The following is a 16,327-nucleotide window of genomic DNA, read 5'->3' as shown; positions in this document are numbered from 1 at the left end:
TAAAGACATATTTAACCCTTTATTTTATACTTATTTTTATGTTCTTTTATAAATGGCTTAAATGCTTACTTCGTCCCCATGTTAAGAGGTGAATTTCTGTTTAGTATCCGGTTTAAAAATGAAGACATTGAGTTCCTATGTTATGAAAAATATATGAATAAGGTCTATAAAGAAAGAAAAAGTTCAACAAATCATCAAAGAAAAAGTTGAACAAGAGATAGAAAAAGCTGGACAACAGAAGAGAGAAGAGAAAAAGTACGGCCACATCAACATGGACTTAACGCCGTTGATGTCAACTTAACGGACAAGACCTTATTCATACACTTTTCATAACATAGGGACCCAATGTCTTCATTTTTAAAACCGGATACTAAACAGAAATTCACCTCTTAACATGAGGATGAAGTAAGCATTTAAACCTTTATAAATTTAAATAAAAGTTAACTTTTATCTTTTAATATAAGTATAGTTTTAACGCATATGTCAAAATAAAGCGTTCATAAAACATTATTTGTTTACTATCTTTAACCCATCACATCAAACTCTTCCTTAGGAACCAGATAACACTTATAAAATATACCTTTTTTTATTAATAATAAAGTTCTCTAATAACAATTTTATACACTTACACTACATCTATTTCACGGGGCTTACAACGGGTCTAATATACATATAAGGTTATGGTTAAAGATGTAAAATCACATATGTTAACTACCAAATATTGGTATCATAATATCGAAGATCAACCAAGTTGGTCCAACCAAAGATTGACTAAGTTGGTTCGACTAATGGTGAATTGTGTATGCTTGGATAAGGTAAATCGAGTCAGCCTATTTAAGATAGTTAAGTCGTTCTCAGTTAAATTTTGATAGAGTCAGCTTTAACTAATTGTTAACCAAAGTTCAACCGAGTCGGCTTGACCGAATATCAAACGAGTTACCTAGGCTGAAGATCGACCAACTTAGTTCGACTAAAGATCGATCGAGTTTGTCTAGCTGAAGATCGACCTAGTTGGTCAAGCCTAAGATCAAACGAGTCGGCTTGGTTGAAGATTGGCCAATGGTGAACTAAGTTTGCTCGGTGAAAGTTGATCGAGTCGACTAAGTTGGCTCGACCAAAATTGATTGAGTTAGACTGGCAGATGATGGAGTGAGTCTTTTAGGATGAAGGTCGACCAAGTTGACCTTGGTTAAGGTCGATAGAGTCGTTCTTGATGAAAGTTCGACCAAGTTAGTTATGACCGAAGGTTAACCAATGTTCGATCGAGTCGTGCTGGTCTAAGATCATCCTAGTGGACCGCGTTCATGGTTGACAGAGTCTGTCTAGTCAAAGGTCGATTGAGTTGTTCCAACCAAAGGTTGACCGAGTCGGCCCCAATTAAAAGTCGGCTTGAATCTTCTCGAGTTGGTCTCCACTGAAGGTTTTCCAGAGTCGACCATAGTCGAAGGTCAACCTTAGTCAATCCTAGTTGAAGGTCGACCCTAATTGAAGGTCAACTTGAGTTGGCCTCGAGCTAAGGTCAACCTATGTTGACTCTATCCAAAGTTGAAGGATTGAGTCAAGTCAGTCTAAGTCAAAGAGTCGGCCAAGTCAACCTAACCCAAAGAGTCGGCCGAGTCAACCTAACCCAATCCAATGGATCTAATACTCTGATATTGTATTGATCTCATTGAATTTAACATCATTGACAAGTAGATTTAATATAATTTTAGTCTATTTTAAATTGATTGAAAAACAAATTCAAATCTAGTTGATATAGTTAAAATAGATCTAAATTAAATGAATCTGGATTTTAGTAGATCCATTTTATTAACTAGATCAACTAAATTTATATTATAGTTACAATTTTTTTGTTTGATCTAGATTGCATCTAGCACTAGTACAATATTTGCTTTTAAACTCGCACAATATGCCTCATTTTACACCAAACTGCTGCCTATAACAACGCGGTGGCAGATCAGTAATTAAGGCCACCTTATAGGCCTCGGTTGCATGCAGAACCAAAGCATAACGGAGCTACCACCTCGGCTGCATGCAGAACCGGTGCCCAAAACCCCCTACCCGCCAGACTTTTGGACTGACAACTTTATGAAAAGGTAATACTACCTCGATTTCATCAAGAACCGTGGCATAAAGCCTCTGCCACACCTGCATCACTGAATCCGCCAGACTTTTGGGCTGACAAAAGGTGATACTACCTCGATTTCCCACAATATCAAGGCATAAAGCCTCGGCCACCTCTGCATTGTATGACTTTTTGAAGACTTTTTTAAGCTTTTATTCGTTTTGTCCAAGAGCTACGACCTCGGTGTCAAAAGCGTGTTCGGCTTCGGTTGCGTTTCTGACCGAGGCATATATGGTGTTATTGCTTCGGGTGTTTTAGACAACCGAGGTAGTATAGTTTATTAAGTTCAAAAAATTTCAGCTCATTTCATTTCTTCTCGCGCTGCTGCTTCTACTTCTTCTTCTTTCTCTTCGCATGATATAACCTTCTTCTTCGTTGCTTCTTCGTTGGTCCTTCGTGCTGCTGGTTCGTCTTTGTCGCCACTACTGTTGTTCTCCCCAAGGGTTGCCTCCACCCTCATCGCCGCCGCGAGCCGCCTCCGTCTTTTCGTTGCTTCACTGATTTGTTCAGTTTTTGGTACTGTCGTCGCCGTTCTCACCTTCGTCCCTGTCGTTCTCACCTTCGTAGCCGTTTTTGTCATTGCCCCCACTGTCATCGTCGTTGGTGTTGCCCATCACGGTAAGTTTTATAAACCCTCTTTATCTTGCCTTTGATATTTGAGTTGGTATATTGGTTGAAACTATTGTAGTCTCTGCTCTCTACGTTTTGTTTCATATTTTATTTTGTGTGTGATTGTAAAGTCTTGAAGCTGGGTTCCTGTTTCTGAACTCAAGCAGGTGACAGTGGCGTGTCTATGCTCTCTACATTTTGAGTTTTATTTAAATTCTTAAGTGACATAAAGGTTAAAAAATAAATTTTGATATAATGTTAAAATAAAAATTTAGAAATTAAATTGAGTATTAGAAGGAAGGTTGTCAACGTGGCGAGAGTAGAAAGGTGGAGAGGGGCGGTGCATGGTTGTAGCTCCGTGACAACGTTAAAACAGGTGTTGAAAGGAAGAGGATTGCAAAATGAAAAGCAATGACTAGATCAGAGATCAACGACAACTATTCAAGCAATGACTAAACTTCTTTATGTTCTTAGCTTGATAAATAATTTTTATTGACTATAAATAAGTTGACGTAGTCCAATGAAATATATAATCCAAAAGCATGTTCTTATTGCACAGTTTTACAAGGGGGAAATTAATCCACTAACACTAGCATAATCATATACATATTACAATCATTATTGTAAGCAATAAGGACCAGAAACATATGTTTTTTCTAATAGCATCCGAGAAAGAGATGTATACTTGAATGCTTAATGATCAATTTGCAGAACACTACTCTCTCACCTAACATCTTAGATTTAGAAAGTTTGGTAACCTTGTGAAATTTATCCAATATATAAATTTAAAAATTGATAATCATTCATGTTGTCTTTTACCAAATTTAAATCATTATAAGTGAATTAGTTCTTACTTTCTTTATTAATGTAAGACCTGTTACTTTAGATTTAAATCCTACGAAAAATACTAAAACATAAAAAATACAAAGATAGAGATAATACTAAGAGTTCTTTCTATAGATCCTACTATCGATTTAGGAGTCATATATATAGCACCCATGGCGGACTCAATGATTCAAAACACAGTCCTTAGAATTTTTCAAAAAAACACCAGTTAACAAATTTACTAAACCAGTCAACTTTTCTTTCACATATTTATCCTTGTCAAAAATTAAAAATAAAAATATCAAATATATGACTATATTACAAAAACACAATTGATTGATATATTTATTTATGTTTTATTGGGACAATTTATGTAAAGGAAATTTATTTTATTTTTATGGTTTCTGAAAAATTATGTTGGAAGTCTCACATCGACTAGAGAAAAGGTCAATTTATAGTTTATAAGTGAGTGCAAACCTCACCCTACAAGTTGGTTTTGTGGGATTGAGTTAGGCTTAAAGGCTTAAAGTTGGATTAGATATTGTTTGTTTGAATATATTGCATATTGTTTGTTTGAATATATTGCATATTGTTATATCAGATTATTTCTTCATTTTAGGTATATGTTTGATGTTAGTAACAAGATGGGGTTCAACGATGTATATGAGTTCATTGACCCCTCTATGACTCATGAAAGAAATAAATTTGATGATATCCAAACATACATCACCACCTACTTTGGAATAGGGAAGGAAATATATTTTCTCCCTTATATACATGGGTAAGTGAACTTTGTTAACTTTAAAGTTTCATTTATTAATTTTGGTATATGACAATGAAGTTATTACCAATTTCAGGTGTCATTGGCAGCTACTTGTGATCTCCATACCGGAGAACACTGCTCTCTGGTTTTGTTCATTGCACAAGTCTTCTCCCAGCCCTCTTAGACATGTAGTAGATTGGTAAGACCTCAATGTTTCAACTTTCTTTCTTATATAAATGTATGCTAAAGCAATTTTTTTTAATATTTCCCTTGCAACACATATGATGTTATCTAGGAGATCTACTGCTACAGCTAAAAAGCTTGCATGGATTGCCCTTAAGGTTTGGTATTTTAGTCCATACTTTGTTACATTTGGTTCCATTCAAATGATGTTACTTAACATTTTATAATTATGATGATATATTGTAGTGTAATAGACAAACGGGGTCATATGAATGTGGTTACTACGTCATGTTTTGGATGATGACCATTATTCGTGCACATTACACCAGTGGATGGAAAACGGTAATGTTTAGGTTTGAATTTTATTTTCTCTATAGTTTAGATTTCATATACACTAATTGAAATCATTGTGTTTTATGCAGAGATTCAATAGGACTGCTCCAATTCCAGAGAAGTCACTTCAGTTCGTGAGGAAAGCACTCGATAAATATGTAATTCAATTATATAATAATATGTAGTAGATATTAGGATATAGTAAGTTATAAGTTTATATTTCTAAGTTGTTTTATGCTTTTCTACATTATTATTAGTTTAGCTTTGTACATTGCATTGATTTATGCTTCAAACTTGATTTATGATTACATTGGATTGATTTATACTTCTAAGAAGTTGATTTATGATTCCATTGAATGTATTTGTGTTTTAATATAATTTTCATTCAAAATATACGTTTCTGAATTATTCTGGGCTGTTCTGGTTGTAAATATATATGCAGGTCTGTTTCTATAGTTGGGAATGTAGCATAAACATACCTCATTTTAAAAAAAGGAATATGCCTCGGTTGAGGTCATAACCGAGGTAGAAAAGCCACCTATGGCCTCGGTTAAGGTCACACCTGATGCAGAAAGACTAGCGGATGAAAAAAAATGGGATCTACTGTCTCGGTTAGGGTTTCAACCGAGGCAATAGAGGGGCGCATATTGCCTCGGTTCAGAAGGAACCGAGGCATAAAGTCCTACGAAAAAAAATAAAAAAACCAAAACATCTAATGCTTCGGTTAAGGCTGAACCGAGGCCAAATCCTCCCCTTTTATGCCTCGGTTCATACCCGAGACTTTTTGCCTCGCTTGAATATGTCTCGGTTCGGGAACCGCTGCCTATGAGCAAAAATAACCGCTGTCGTTTCCCCTGATTGCACTAGTGTAGACTGAATATTGAAAAATCCAATCCATATCCACCCTTACCTCCTACCTAGACCTTCTGTTTAAGAGATCATTGCTATTTGTAAATCCCGTACTTAGTTAAGTTAGTCTCCTGTGAATGTGTGAATGTATTGATAATTCTTTTATTGATAATTCTTTTCTTTTCTTTTCTATTGATCTTATTTTTCCTTTAAACTTCTTTGTTTGAATAAGGCAAGATTGGAAGTGAAAGAATACTGGTGAAAATAAAAACAGTTTAATATTAAAGAATACTTAAAATCTTAATTTTAAAGAGAGATTAAAAGAGTTAGGCATGAGTGATGCGTTGTACTTATGTTAAAAGTGGAGGGCGGTGTCAACATTCATTGTAATTAGTTTATTATAGTAGAACCTTGAGTCTTGAAAGAAAACTAGACATGGTTCAAGTTCAGTGGTCTGATATAATGAAGGTTTCGTTTTCCATTTCTATTATATATGAGTAGAGTATCTCAATTTGGTATAACATATTAGTGAAATTGTTTTATTCAAGTATTTTACTCGACCAGACAACCACCTCTTTATATTGCCTAGTAAAAACACGTGTTTTCTAAAGCTTCTGAGATAAAAATTTAAAGCTCTATTCAATTTCCCTCTAAAGTTAACTTGTCTATAGTCTTTTGAAACTTCCATCAGTTAAAACATTAAAGCTTTTAAGATAACATTTTAAGCTTTATTCAATTTCTTTCTGTGCTTAACTTGTCTTGTTTTGAAATTTCCATTAGTTAGGGTTATGAAACTAGGATAAACATTAATTTTTCATAGTTAACGAACTACAAGGAGCATGTTCCTGACAAATTATTTACCCACAAAAATAACCACTATAAGTAACATGTTAATTTGAGATTTTAACCCTAATGCAAAAATAAATCCCCTTAAATCTAACTTACTTTATAGTGTCTAGGATTCATGCAAATGAGTGCAACAGAAGAAAGGAACAAATAATACTCTAAAAACACAAAAAGAAAAGAAAGAAAAAAGTTTTCTCAAGATAAGAAAAAAATCTTAATATGTTTAAAAAGGTTTTTTTTATATATTTGATACATTAAGGAGTATAAAATTATCCTTCTTACATTGCTTAAAGCTCCTTAGATATACAGAAAGATGATTCCACATATATTAAAATACACCCTATGTGAAATTACATTGCAATATTACAAAAATTTCCCTAGTGTTGATTATTAACAAAAGCATATAATTTATAGTAGTGATCTATTGGTTAATTATTGACCACTTATTTGGCTAAATTAAGGTTTTATAATAACTATCAAGTGCAGTTTCTAATTAACGGAAGTCTGACGAGGCATCATGCACGAGGGTTTATATTATCAAAATTTAATATCCTGTTATTTTGTAGTTAAATTAAAGAACCTAATTTTTTTATTGACTACATAATATAAATATAATTTACCATTATTATAGTTTTATGTTTCATATTTTACACTTATTTTAATTTCATCGCGTGCTTTTTTAGATAATTGATCATAATGATTAATTTATAAGATAATTTTTACTCTTTTCTACAAAATAATCATGAAATTAGTGCATTGTAGATTTTCTTTTTCGCATCATCCTTACACACCCAAGAAGAGGATAATCACTGTAAACGACACGTCAAACATGTGGTTTTGTTCCGTTCTGTCTCATTTTTTTTACAGAATGCCGAATTTTTTTTGTTTGTTGAATTAATTTTCCCATTCTTCCATTCTCTTTGTTGATTCCACTGTGTCATTACGGTGTTGTTATAGACCGAAAGAGCAATGGCGGTTAGGTCAAACAGCAAGCTCAAACAATGCATTGCAGGCTTCTGTAAAACAAACCCAACACGGTACCATCGTTGCATCTTCCATTCTCATCCCTCACCAGCTAATTAATGTTTTAAACGTTATATATTCTCTTCTTCTTTAAATATTCACCATGTTTACCACCCTAATTGTATTGATTTAATCAACCTTTCTGATCTACGTGGAATAGATTTATTATATTCTCCTTTGTTCTCATAATATTATCCCTCTAATCAATTCACTGCATACCCTATCATGGGTTGTGGCATGTCAGCTCTAGATGCTGAACATGAAGGCTTTAATCGATGCGAAAATGGTGACGAGGGTGAATCGTTGCATGGGAAGAGTAACAATATTAATAATAAGAAGAAGAATAAAGATGCCGCTAAGGGAATGAAGCCATTGGGTGTTGAAGAATCCAAGGATAAGGATGAGTCAAATGGAGAAAGATTGAAAGAGAAAAGTGGGGTAGGGAGGAATGACAATAAAGTGGAAGTGAAATCAAAGAAAAATGCAGAAGATGAGCATGAGTTTAGGGATGATGACTTCATTGGCCCAGGGTCACCAAGTTTTAGGGAATATTGCAATGATTATGATTCTGGGGATCGAAGTTCCATGGAATATTCCAACGATAGTGATTCTTCTAGAAGCATCAAGAATGGCAGTGAGTTACTTCTTATGATTCATATTGTGTTATGATTCTGGTTTTGATTCAAAACGTTATATCGATCCGTTACAGTCTTGTTTGTAGGCGAAACTTTACTGAACAGGAACAATAAGCCAATGAATGAGGAAAGTGTCGATTCTAACAAGGTAATAATGTTGCCCTAATTTGCACTTGGTTTTCATTTTGTACATGCAATGTTAGATGTAGAATGCATATTTGACTTCTCTGACCACGTATTTAACTATACCATGAAAGATTCACCAGAAAAGATAAAAGGGTTGTCATCATTTAAATTGATAACTAATGCCACAAAGTGCCTGACAATCAATCTGTTTGAATTTATGATATTTCATAATTCAGATGACACATTCAGAGGGTCTAAAATAAACATGTACTCTTCGTTATATATAACAAACTCTGAATCTAGATTGAAATATCTGTGTTTAGCTCTCTATATATACCTTGCTCTTTAAACAAATTTGTTTTAGCAGGAACCTCTGAAGAAAGAGAGAAGAGGACGGGGATTTAGGAATGCTATTGGTAAGCGAAAGACAAGAGGGAGGAGAAATCTTCTGAACTTCGCTTGTTATAGTGGTAGCACTGAAGGCCACGCTCAAGGTTCTTGAGACAAAAATGTTGCAAAAACTGCATAATTGAGGTCATGCCCCAAAAACAAATATATTCTCCAATTTGAATTGGCCACTGATTAGGCATAGAAGAAGAAAAATTGTCATGATTTATATGTAGAAGATCTAATACAATTTTTAATACACTCGCTGCAAACCGATTCCCTCTAAAGTTGCGTTGTTCATAATACTCACTCTACATATTCTTTTCACGGCGATCTATGTTTTATTTATTTTTATTATAATGCCTATCATTTTAGTGTTATTATAGAATGGAATCACTCATTTCGGAGTAACTTAATCGGTTACTGATTGAATCAATAAGTCGCTAGTTGTTGAATTACATAAACCGACATATATTTAATGTTTTAAATTTATGTTAATGATATATGATATGAATGAAAATTTAATATATATATATATATATATATATATATATATATAGAGAGAGAGAGAGAGAGAGAGAGAGAGAGAGAGAGAGAGATAGATAGATAGATAAAGAAAGAGATAATAGATAATAAACATCAATGAATTTGTAAGAATAGATGATCTCTAAATACTTTCTCGTTTTGGATTCATAGTTCCCCACTTCAGCATCCAAATATGAGTCATAGTTCTAGTTCTAACCCGACCATAGAAATCATAAAACAAATTAAAAAACTAAAAAAAAAAATCTAGCACAACATGTATCACAAAAAGATAAATTGTTACTAGAAAATACTAGAACATATGTCTAGTATAAAAGTAACATAAAACATTTGGAACAGAAGTTGAAAGAATTGAGTCATTTTGTTGCTTAACTATTAGAAGTTTATTTTGATTCTTAATCTAAAATTTTTTAAGGTTTTGAGGTCTTTGGACTTCTTAATCCTTTCAAAAGTCTTTGTGTAGCACTGAGAGGTGTTCATACGCTGGTTAGTCCTTAGATCTAATGGTCCCGACAATAAAGTTTGAGAGAGGTAGTAAGACCGTTGGTTAGCTAGACAAAAATAAGAGGTGGTTTGCTAACATGAAACTAAAGAAAGATTAATGATGTCAAATATACTTAGAGCATTAAGGCTCTTCATTTTCAACAGATAATTTGTGAGAGAGTGAGTGGATGGATTTGAGGGTAAATTTTTTTATTGTTTATTTAAGTGGATTTGGAGGTAAGTAAGAGTCAATTTGAAAGTAAAGTTTGTGATTTGATTGACATGACAGATAATTTTTTTTGTTTAATTGGTAAAAATTAAAAATTGTCAAAATGCTCCTTGTTATTAAAGTAATATAAAATGATAATTGTTAATATTATATTTAATTGTAAAAATGTTTATAAAGAGAAAAAAAATTAAAGCAAATTTTAAGCATTGCGCTTACATACCAAATTTTAAGCAAATGATTTTATATTGATTAGTTTAAATACTTTATGTTCAAATGATGTTTGAATAGGGGATCAGGGTTCCAATACAACGATTCCAAAATATGTTGACTTTTTTTGTTTGTTAGGATGTATAGAATAATAGAAATAATTTTAGTCAGGCTACTATATCTAGTCTATCTTCACATTTTTGTTTGCCTACTTATTGGACGCTTTAATTTTTTTGAGCTTATAATATATGTCTTTTTTTGTAGTTTTAACTTTAGTTCTCTGTCTGATATTTGCAGTTTTTCTACTTTGACTCGGTGGAATCGCTTCCTATAGAACCACTGGATCCTAATGATTTAAAACCAAGTAGCTGGAATCGAATATGATGCTTGGTGGATCCAGCATGAAGGAATCGAATACCACGTCTAGTTATACGTCTTCTATGCAGTGGAACCGAATCCGGTGGCGTTGAAACTGAATACAAGCCATTTGGAACCGAATCCTCCATGTTGTAACCGAATCCACACAACCTTTTCAACCTCTCTTCTTCATCTTCTTCACCTTCTTCACGCTGAACTCCTTCTCTGCTTCGTCTTCTTCATCTTCAACGTCTCTCATCTTCATCTTCAACCTTCATTCTTCTTCATCTCCAACCTGGAAAACAAAAAAAGAACTTACAACAACAACATTGACCTTTGTTTTGCTGCTTCTGCACTGAACACTTCACCAAAAACACTCTCAGTCATTTTTGAAAAAGTTGAGGGTAAGGCGAACAATTCGCATTGAATCAGATCAAATCTGAGCAAAAAAGCGAGATATGAAAAAGGTTACAATCTCTCAAATCATCACAATTTCTTCCTCGTTGATCCTTTAAAATGAACATGTATTTCACCTTATTTTATCGCTCGCAAATATTTCAAAACAGTGTATTATGTTCATATGAACACAGACTAAGTGATTTAATATTAAGAAACAAAAATAAACAAATAGTAGTTAAAACTATATCCAAAATGAAGCTTCTTCTTCTTTAGAAAATAATAAAGATAAAGAATTACAAATTTCAGAAATAGAAAACTCTACATAATTAGTCAATACCAATAGTAAAAAAAGTGTGAAGTGTATAAACAACTTAAATTCTGGTCAACAAAACAAGACGAAGTTCATATTCTAAAGTATAGTTATCCAGGAACTAAGAATAACAAAATTATAAACATTTTAGAAAAATCATTTTTAGACCAACTCATTAAAGATAGATATAATTTTATTCACTTAGAATTAATTCAAGTAGTTGTAAAGCAAAACTAGAGACTGAGAATAAATAATCCAATACTCACTACAAAAAAATATTATTTAATGGAGGTTATTTTGTGGAGGTTATAAAAACCCTCCACAAATAAACATTATTTAAAATTATTACAATGAGTTGTCTGATTGCTAGTAATTGTAGGGGTTTTAGTTTTTCTTTTAAGAGGTTTATAACCTCCTTAATTAAAAATTTAAACCTTCCCACTTAAAATCATATTTTCCAAAAAAATTCCCTCTTTTTTTCCTTTTTCCTAAAACCTAAGCGGGAGTTTAACTTATTCACCAAATCCTTGCTCCCAACTTTCATCAAACCCTTGCTCCAAAATATCTCTTCCTATTTCGCCCCAAATCTCAACCCCTAATTTTCACTTCAGTTTCGTCCAAAGTTTAGCAACTTTCGTTCCACTCATAGCAACTCAGATTTTGTTCTGTGTAGTCGTCGTCTAGGTTGAGCAAAGTGTGGTCGCCGGCCAAGTTCAGCAAAGTGTGGTCGTCGGGCCAGGTGCGGAAGCCAGCTCGCCGACAGGTTTAATTCTTCAACCTAGTATTTTTCTGAACCCTCTTTTTTCCCCGACATCGATGGTGTACTAGAAGGTTCTTGCTTTCAATTTATAGACATTCCTTTTGATTTGAAATTGTTGTTGATAATTGTCTGGTGTGTGCTCTATTCGGTCAATGAAAGGGAAATTTTTAAAGAGTTTTTTTATAGTAGATGAGTGAATCATTTTAGGGATTATTCTCTAACTAAATTTATATATTGTTTAGGGTTAATATACGTCTCAATTGGAAATTAACTATTGATCATTTGTTTGGTTGGCCAGTGAGTTTGTTTTCATGTTATATGCAATGGGAAAATAAATAAGTATGTTTAGTACTATCAAATTAATAAGTATGAACGCACCTGTGTAGAAACATCATCAGCATTCAGTTGTTGAATCTTGTCAGCCATTAAGGGTATAATTGTGATTTTAGTTTTGAACAGAGTTGTTGATTGCATTTGTAAATGTTGATGGTTTCTTCCTTTTGTGATCCAACACGTCTTTCACCATCATGGACAACATGGCAGCATGTGAGGACAATTGTCCTGTTCCCTTATCTAATTACAGCTTTGTCAAACTCCCTTCACATACAGTTCAAAAAATTGGAATCTCTCTTTCTTTTATAATTGTTCCAGACAACCATTGTTTTTTATTGTATATTTATTTGCTATTTGAAAATTTTGTGCTTTAAAAATTAGAATCTCTCTTTCTTTTATTATTGTTCCAGAGAACCATTGTTTTTCATTGTATATTTATTTGCTATTTGAAAATTTTGTGCTTTAAAAATTGGAATCTCTCTTTCTTTTATAATTGTTCCAGAGAACCATTGTTTTTCATTGTATATTTATTTGCTATTTGAAAATTTTATGCTTTAAAAATCGGAATCTCTCTTTTATAATTGTTCCAGAGAACCATTGTTTTTTATTGTATATTTATTTGTTATTTGAAAATTTTGTGTTTCACTCTGCTTATGATTCGCTAATATAAATTGTAATGGTTGAATTCTTGTGTTGTTGTAGTGTGATATAATGTGGTATGTTGTTCATTTAATTGGAGTCATATAATTTTATATTCCTGTTAGGTGCTTTAAGTAGGGTGATGATTGTATTGGTTATTGCCTGGGGGTATTAAAACTTGGTTACTGAAAAAATATAATGGAATAGTGAGGAAAAGTTGGGGTTTTAGTGCATATAAAATTAGTTCTCTTATATGGTTTTAAAAAAAATTATCGCTAGGCATGAATAAGTCTTGGAGTAGTGGCATATTTATGTTGGTCAAAATGATTGAATACATAAATTGTTGAAACTAACGCATGATACAATAGTTGGTGCAATGTTTATGGATTGTTTTTTAATATATAATTGGTTATTTAGTTTTTTAAGTCAAGGTATAATTCTGGAAAACTATGCATGATATAAAAGAAAAATTGACACTTAAATATCTTTTTTTAAGTAATAAACTAACTTTTTATAACTTGAAAGTCTGTATCTCTTTAATATTTTGATTATTTTGGGATATGAGTTTTTACCCTCTAAACCTATTACTCCAAAGCTTATCACCAATTACAAGTAATGCAATATAAGCTAATAGTTTTAACTTTTCTCCTAAACCACTTTGTAGGTAGTTCACAGATACAAACGTGCTTATTAATAAGCTGGTGTTACAACTAAGCTTGGGAGGTATTGTGTTGTTACTGTGTTACTGAGTTGTTCTACTATTTGACTGCCATCAAACTTTGGAATCTCACAGTTATTAAGGTTAGTACATTTAATTTCATTTGAAAACATTTTATTTATTAATTCAATCTTTGTTTGTATATTCCATGAATATTCTTATCTTTTTGATGTGGTAGTGTATTTCATTTTTGTTTAGGAATATTTTTGAATGGATAAATCTTGGATTGCTAAACCTCGAAATACAATTGAATACTCTATTGGTTTAGAAAAATTCTTAAATTTTGCTTTTGAGAATGGGGCTATTGGAGATACAATTCGATGCCCATGTCCCAAATATGGATTTATGAAATGGCATAATAGAGTCGAAGTTGAAGAGCACTTGATCTTAAAACAATTTCCTAAAAATTATGTTATATGGAATCTTCACGGTGAGAAACAGACAAAAGATATTTCAAGAAATGAAGATGATATACAAGAGACATTTCATTCTGAAAATCCAATGGAAACAATGATAAATGAAGCATTTGGGCATTGTAGGCAAGAAGGTACTAATATAGGTTCACAACCTGTGGGTGTAAACAATGTTCTGAATGAAAGGCCAAGGGAGAATCATAATGAATTTAATGAATTTCTCAATGATGGAAATCAGATGTTATGTGATGGGAGCAAGTACACAAAATTAGAATTTGTAATCAAATTATATCATATCAAGGTTTTGTGTAGATTAAGTGACAAGGCAATGACTATGATCTTAGATTTTTTAAGAGATGCATTTAGTGAAGCAAAGCTGCCTCTTTCCTTTTATGAGGCTAAGAAAATCATCAATAAATTGGGTCTTAACTATACCAAAATAGATGCATGTTCGAATGATTGTATGTTATATTTAAGAGATGATGAAAAAGATTTGGAAGCATGCAAACATTGTGGTACATCTAGATTTTGAAATTTTTCATTTTTTTATAAATGTTAGCACACTAACTATGTTTCCTTTTTTCAAAAGCCTCGATTTTGTTTTAGGATCGCTGAAGCTAATGCACAACGATATTGTAAATTAACTCTTGGAAGAAAATGGGCTGCACATAGGCAGAATTTATGGAATGAGTTTTATGATCCAGCGAAAACCAAAGATCAAATCATAAGTAAGGTGCCAACTGGTATAGAAAGAACTCAATGGGCTCATTTTGTTACTTATCGTCTAAAACCAGAAACACTGGTATAATTTTCATTATTTTGAATGGTGTGAATTGTTTATGTACTTAATTTATTTTATTGGTATATTAACTTACAATTGTTGTGTAAAAAAAATAGAGAAAATCGCAACAAGCAACTAACTCCTCATACAGGTGGTTCTAAACCTTTCTCAAGAAAAAGGCATGAGATGGTAGGGATATTAGTAAACATGACAATTTTTACTATTTTTTAAAGTTTACTATTTATTTTAACATCTTCTTTTTTATTTAGTTTATGGAAACTGGACAACTGCCTAGTCGTGGAAAACTATACATTGAAACTCATAAAAGAAAGGATGGATCATTTGTAAATGGCACGGCAAAAGATATAGCGGTTAGTTCTATTATAATATTATATTTTCAAATATGTTTTTTTTCAATATTTAGACTTTTAATTATAAACTGTTATATGCCTATAGGAACAAATTGAAGTGGGTTTGACTGAAAGTACTACCAATGAATCAGAGGTTTCTCCTAATGATGTTGTTGGTAAAGTGTTAGGCCCAGAGCATTCTGGGAGAGTACGATGTATGGGTTTGGGAGCAGCTCCTACTAATGCATTTAGGAATACAAGACTTCGACTTTCAGATTTAAGTCTTGCTTCATCTACCACTGTCTCATCATCATCATCATCTTCTAATCAGTGGCAACAAAAGTACAACAATTTAGAATCAGCATTTAAAGCATACATGATAATGAAGGAAGGAAAGATTCCTGATGAATTGATCTCATTCTTTGATCGTCAACCTCAAGTAAGTTACTAAATATAGTTGAAGCATTGTGCCTGATATACTTTAATTATAAGCTTTCTTTACTATTAATATTTTTGTTTAATCATTTCAGGAAGGTGGTGATGCAAATGAGCCCGAGTCTCCTTTGAATACAATAGGATCATCTGGTGCTAGCAACATTTAGGGAGTTTATGATGTCCTTTAGGATGAAATTATATTTAGCCTATGGATTTTGAGTAATTATGAATTTAGTTGTAATTACGATTCAATTTAACTTACTTTTATATAGTATGGTGTTTTTGAAAATTGAATGTTTTGATGATATATAATTCAAGACTTTGGTAAAAGAAGTTTGTCATGCTTTTTTGTCTTCATTATAGTATTTGAATTTTGTTACAAATAAATATTGTTGACAAAAATATAAGCATCTTAATGGTGATATATGTAAGATAAGCAAAATAAAGTTGTAAACTCACAACCTAAATAGTACAAATGAGGCGACTTAAAACATTTAAATTATAATTGTCAAATTGAATATGATATTAATCTAAAAAAAAAATTGAGAAAAACGGGATTAATCTTTACACTAAAATAGTTGAAAATAAAAGAGGTTTCAAACCTCTACAAAATAATAGTCACTAATAGAAGAGGTTAAAACCCTCAACAAAAAGACCTCTGCAATA

The 16,327-nt window shown here is 32.3% G+C and overlaps 1 protein-coding gene across 1 annotated transcript; it reads left to right on the top strand.

The window, feature by feature from the left end:
- The first annotated feature begins 13,892 nt into the window (after positions 1–13,892).
- On the top strand, positions 13,893–15,828 carry LOC148197797 (uncharacterized). Its single transcript, XM_088115632.1, has 6 exons — positions 13,893–14,372; positions 14,655–14,898; positions 14,974–15,065; positions 15,146–15,247; positions 15,333–15,665; positions 15,757–15,828. Exons 1-6 carry the CDS (start codon positions 13,893–13,895, stop codon positions 15,826–15,828), a joined length of 1,323 nt encoding a protein of 440 aa, XP_087971758.1.
- Positions 15,829–16,327: the final 499 nt, after the last annotated feature.

This window comes from Vigna umbellata, chromosome 5 (genome assembly GCF_029865625.1).
Source record: "Vigna umbellata cultivar VRB3 chromosome 5, Vumbellata_1.0, whole genome shotgun sequence".
Lineage (NCBI taxonomy): Eukaryota > Viridiplantae > Streptophyta > Magnoliopsida > Fabales > Fabaceae > Vigna > Vigna umbellata.
This window is presented reverse-complemented; position numbering and strand designations above follow the sequence as displayed.

What these genes read in the sequence shown, in the direction of transcription:
- LOC148197797 (XM_088115632.1), top strand. Translation starts at nt 13,893, where the DNA reads ATGGATAAATCTTGGATTGCTAAACCTCGAAATACAATTGAATACTCT. An exon ending in GCACGGCAAAAGATATAGCG is followed by an intron (nt 15,248 to 15,332) that starts GTTAGTTCTATT and finishes ATATGCCTATAG; the next exon opens with GAACAAATTGAAGTGGGTTT. An exon ending in TCTTTGATCGTCAACCTCAA is followed by an intron (nt 15,666 to 15,756) that starts GTAAGTTACTAA and finishes TAATCATTTCAG; the next exon opens with GAAGGTGGTGATGCAAATGA.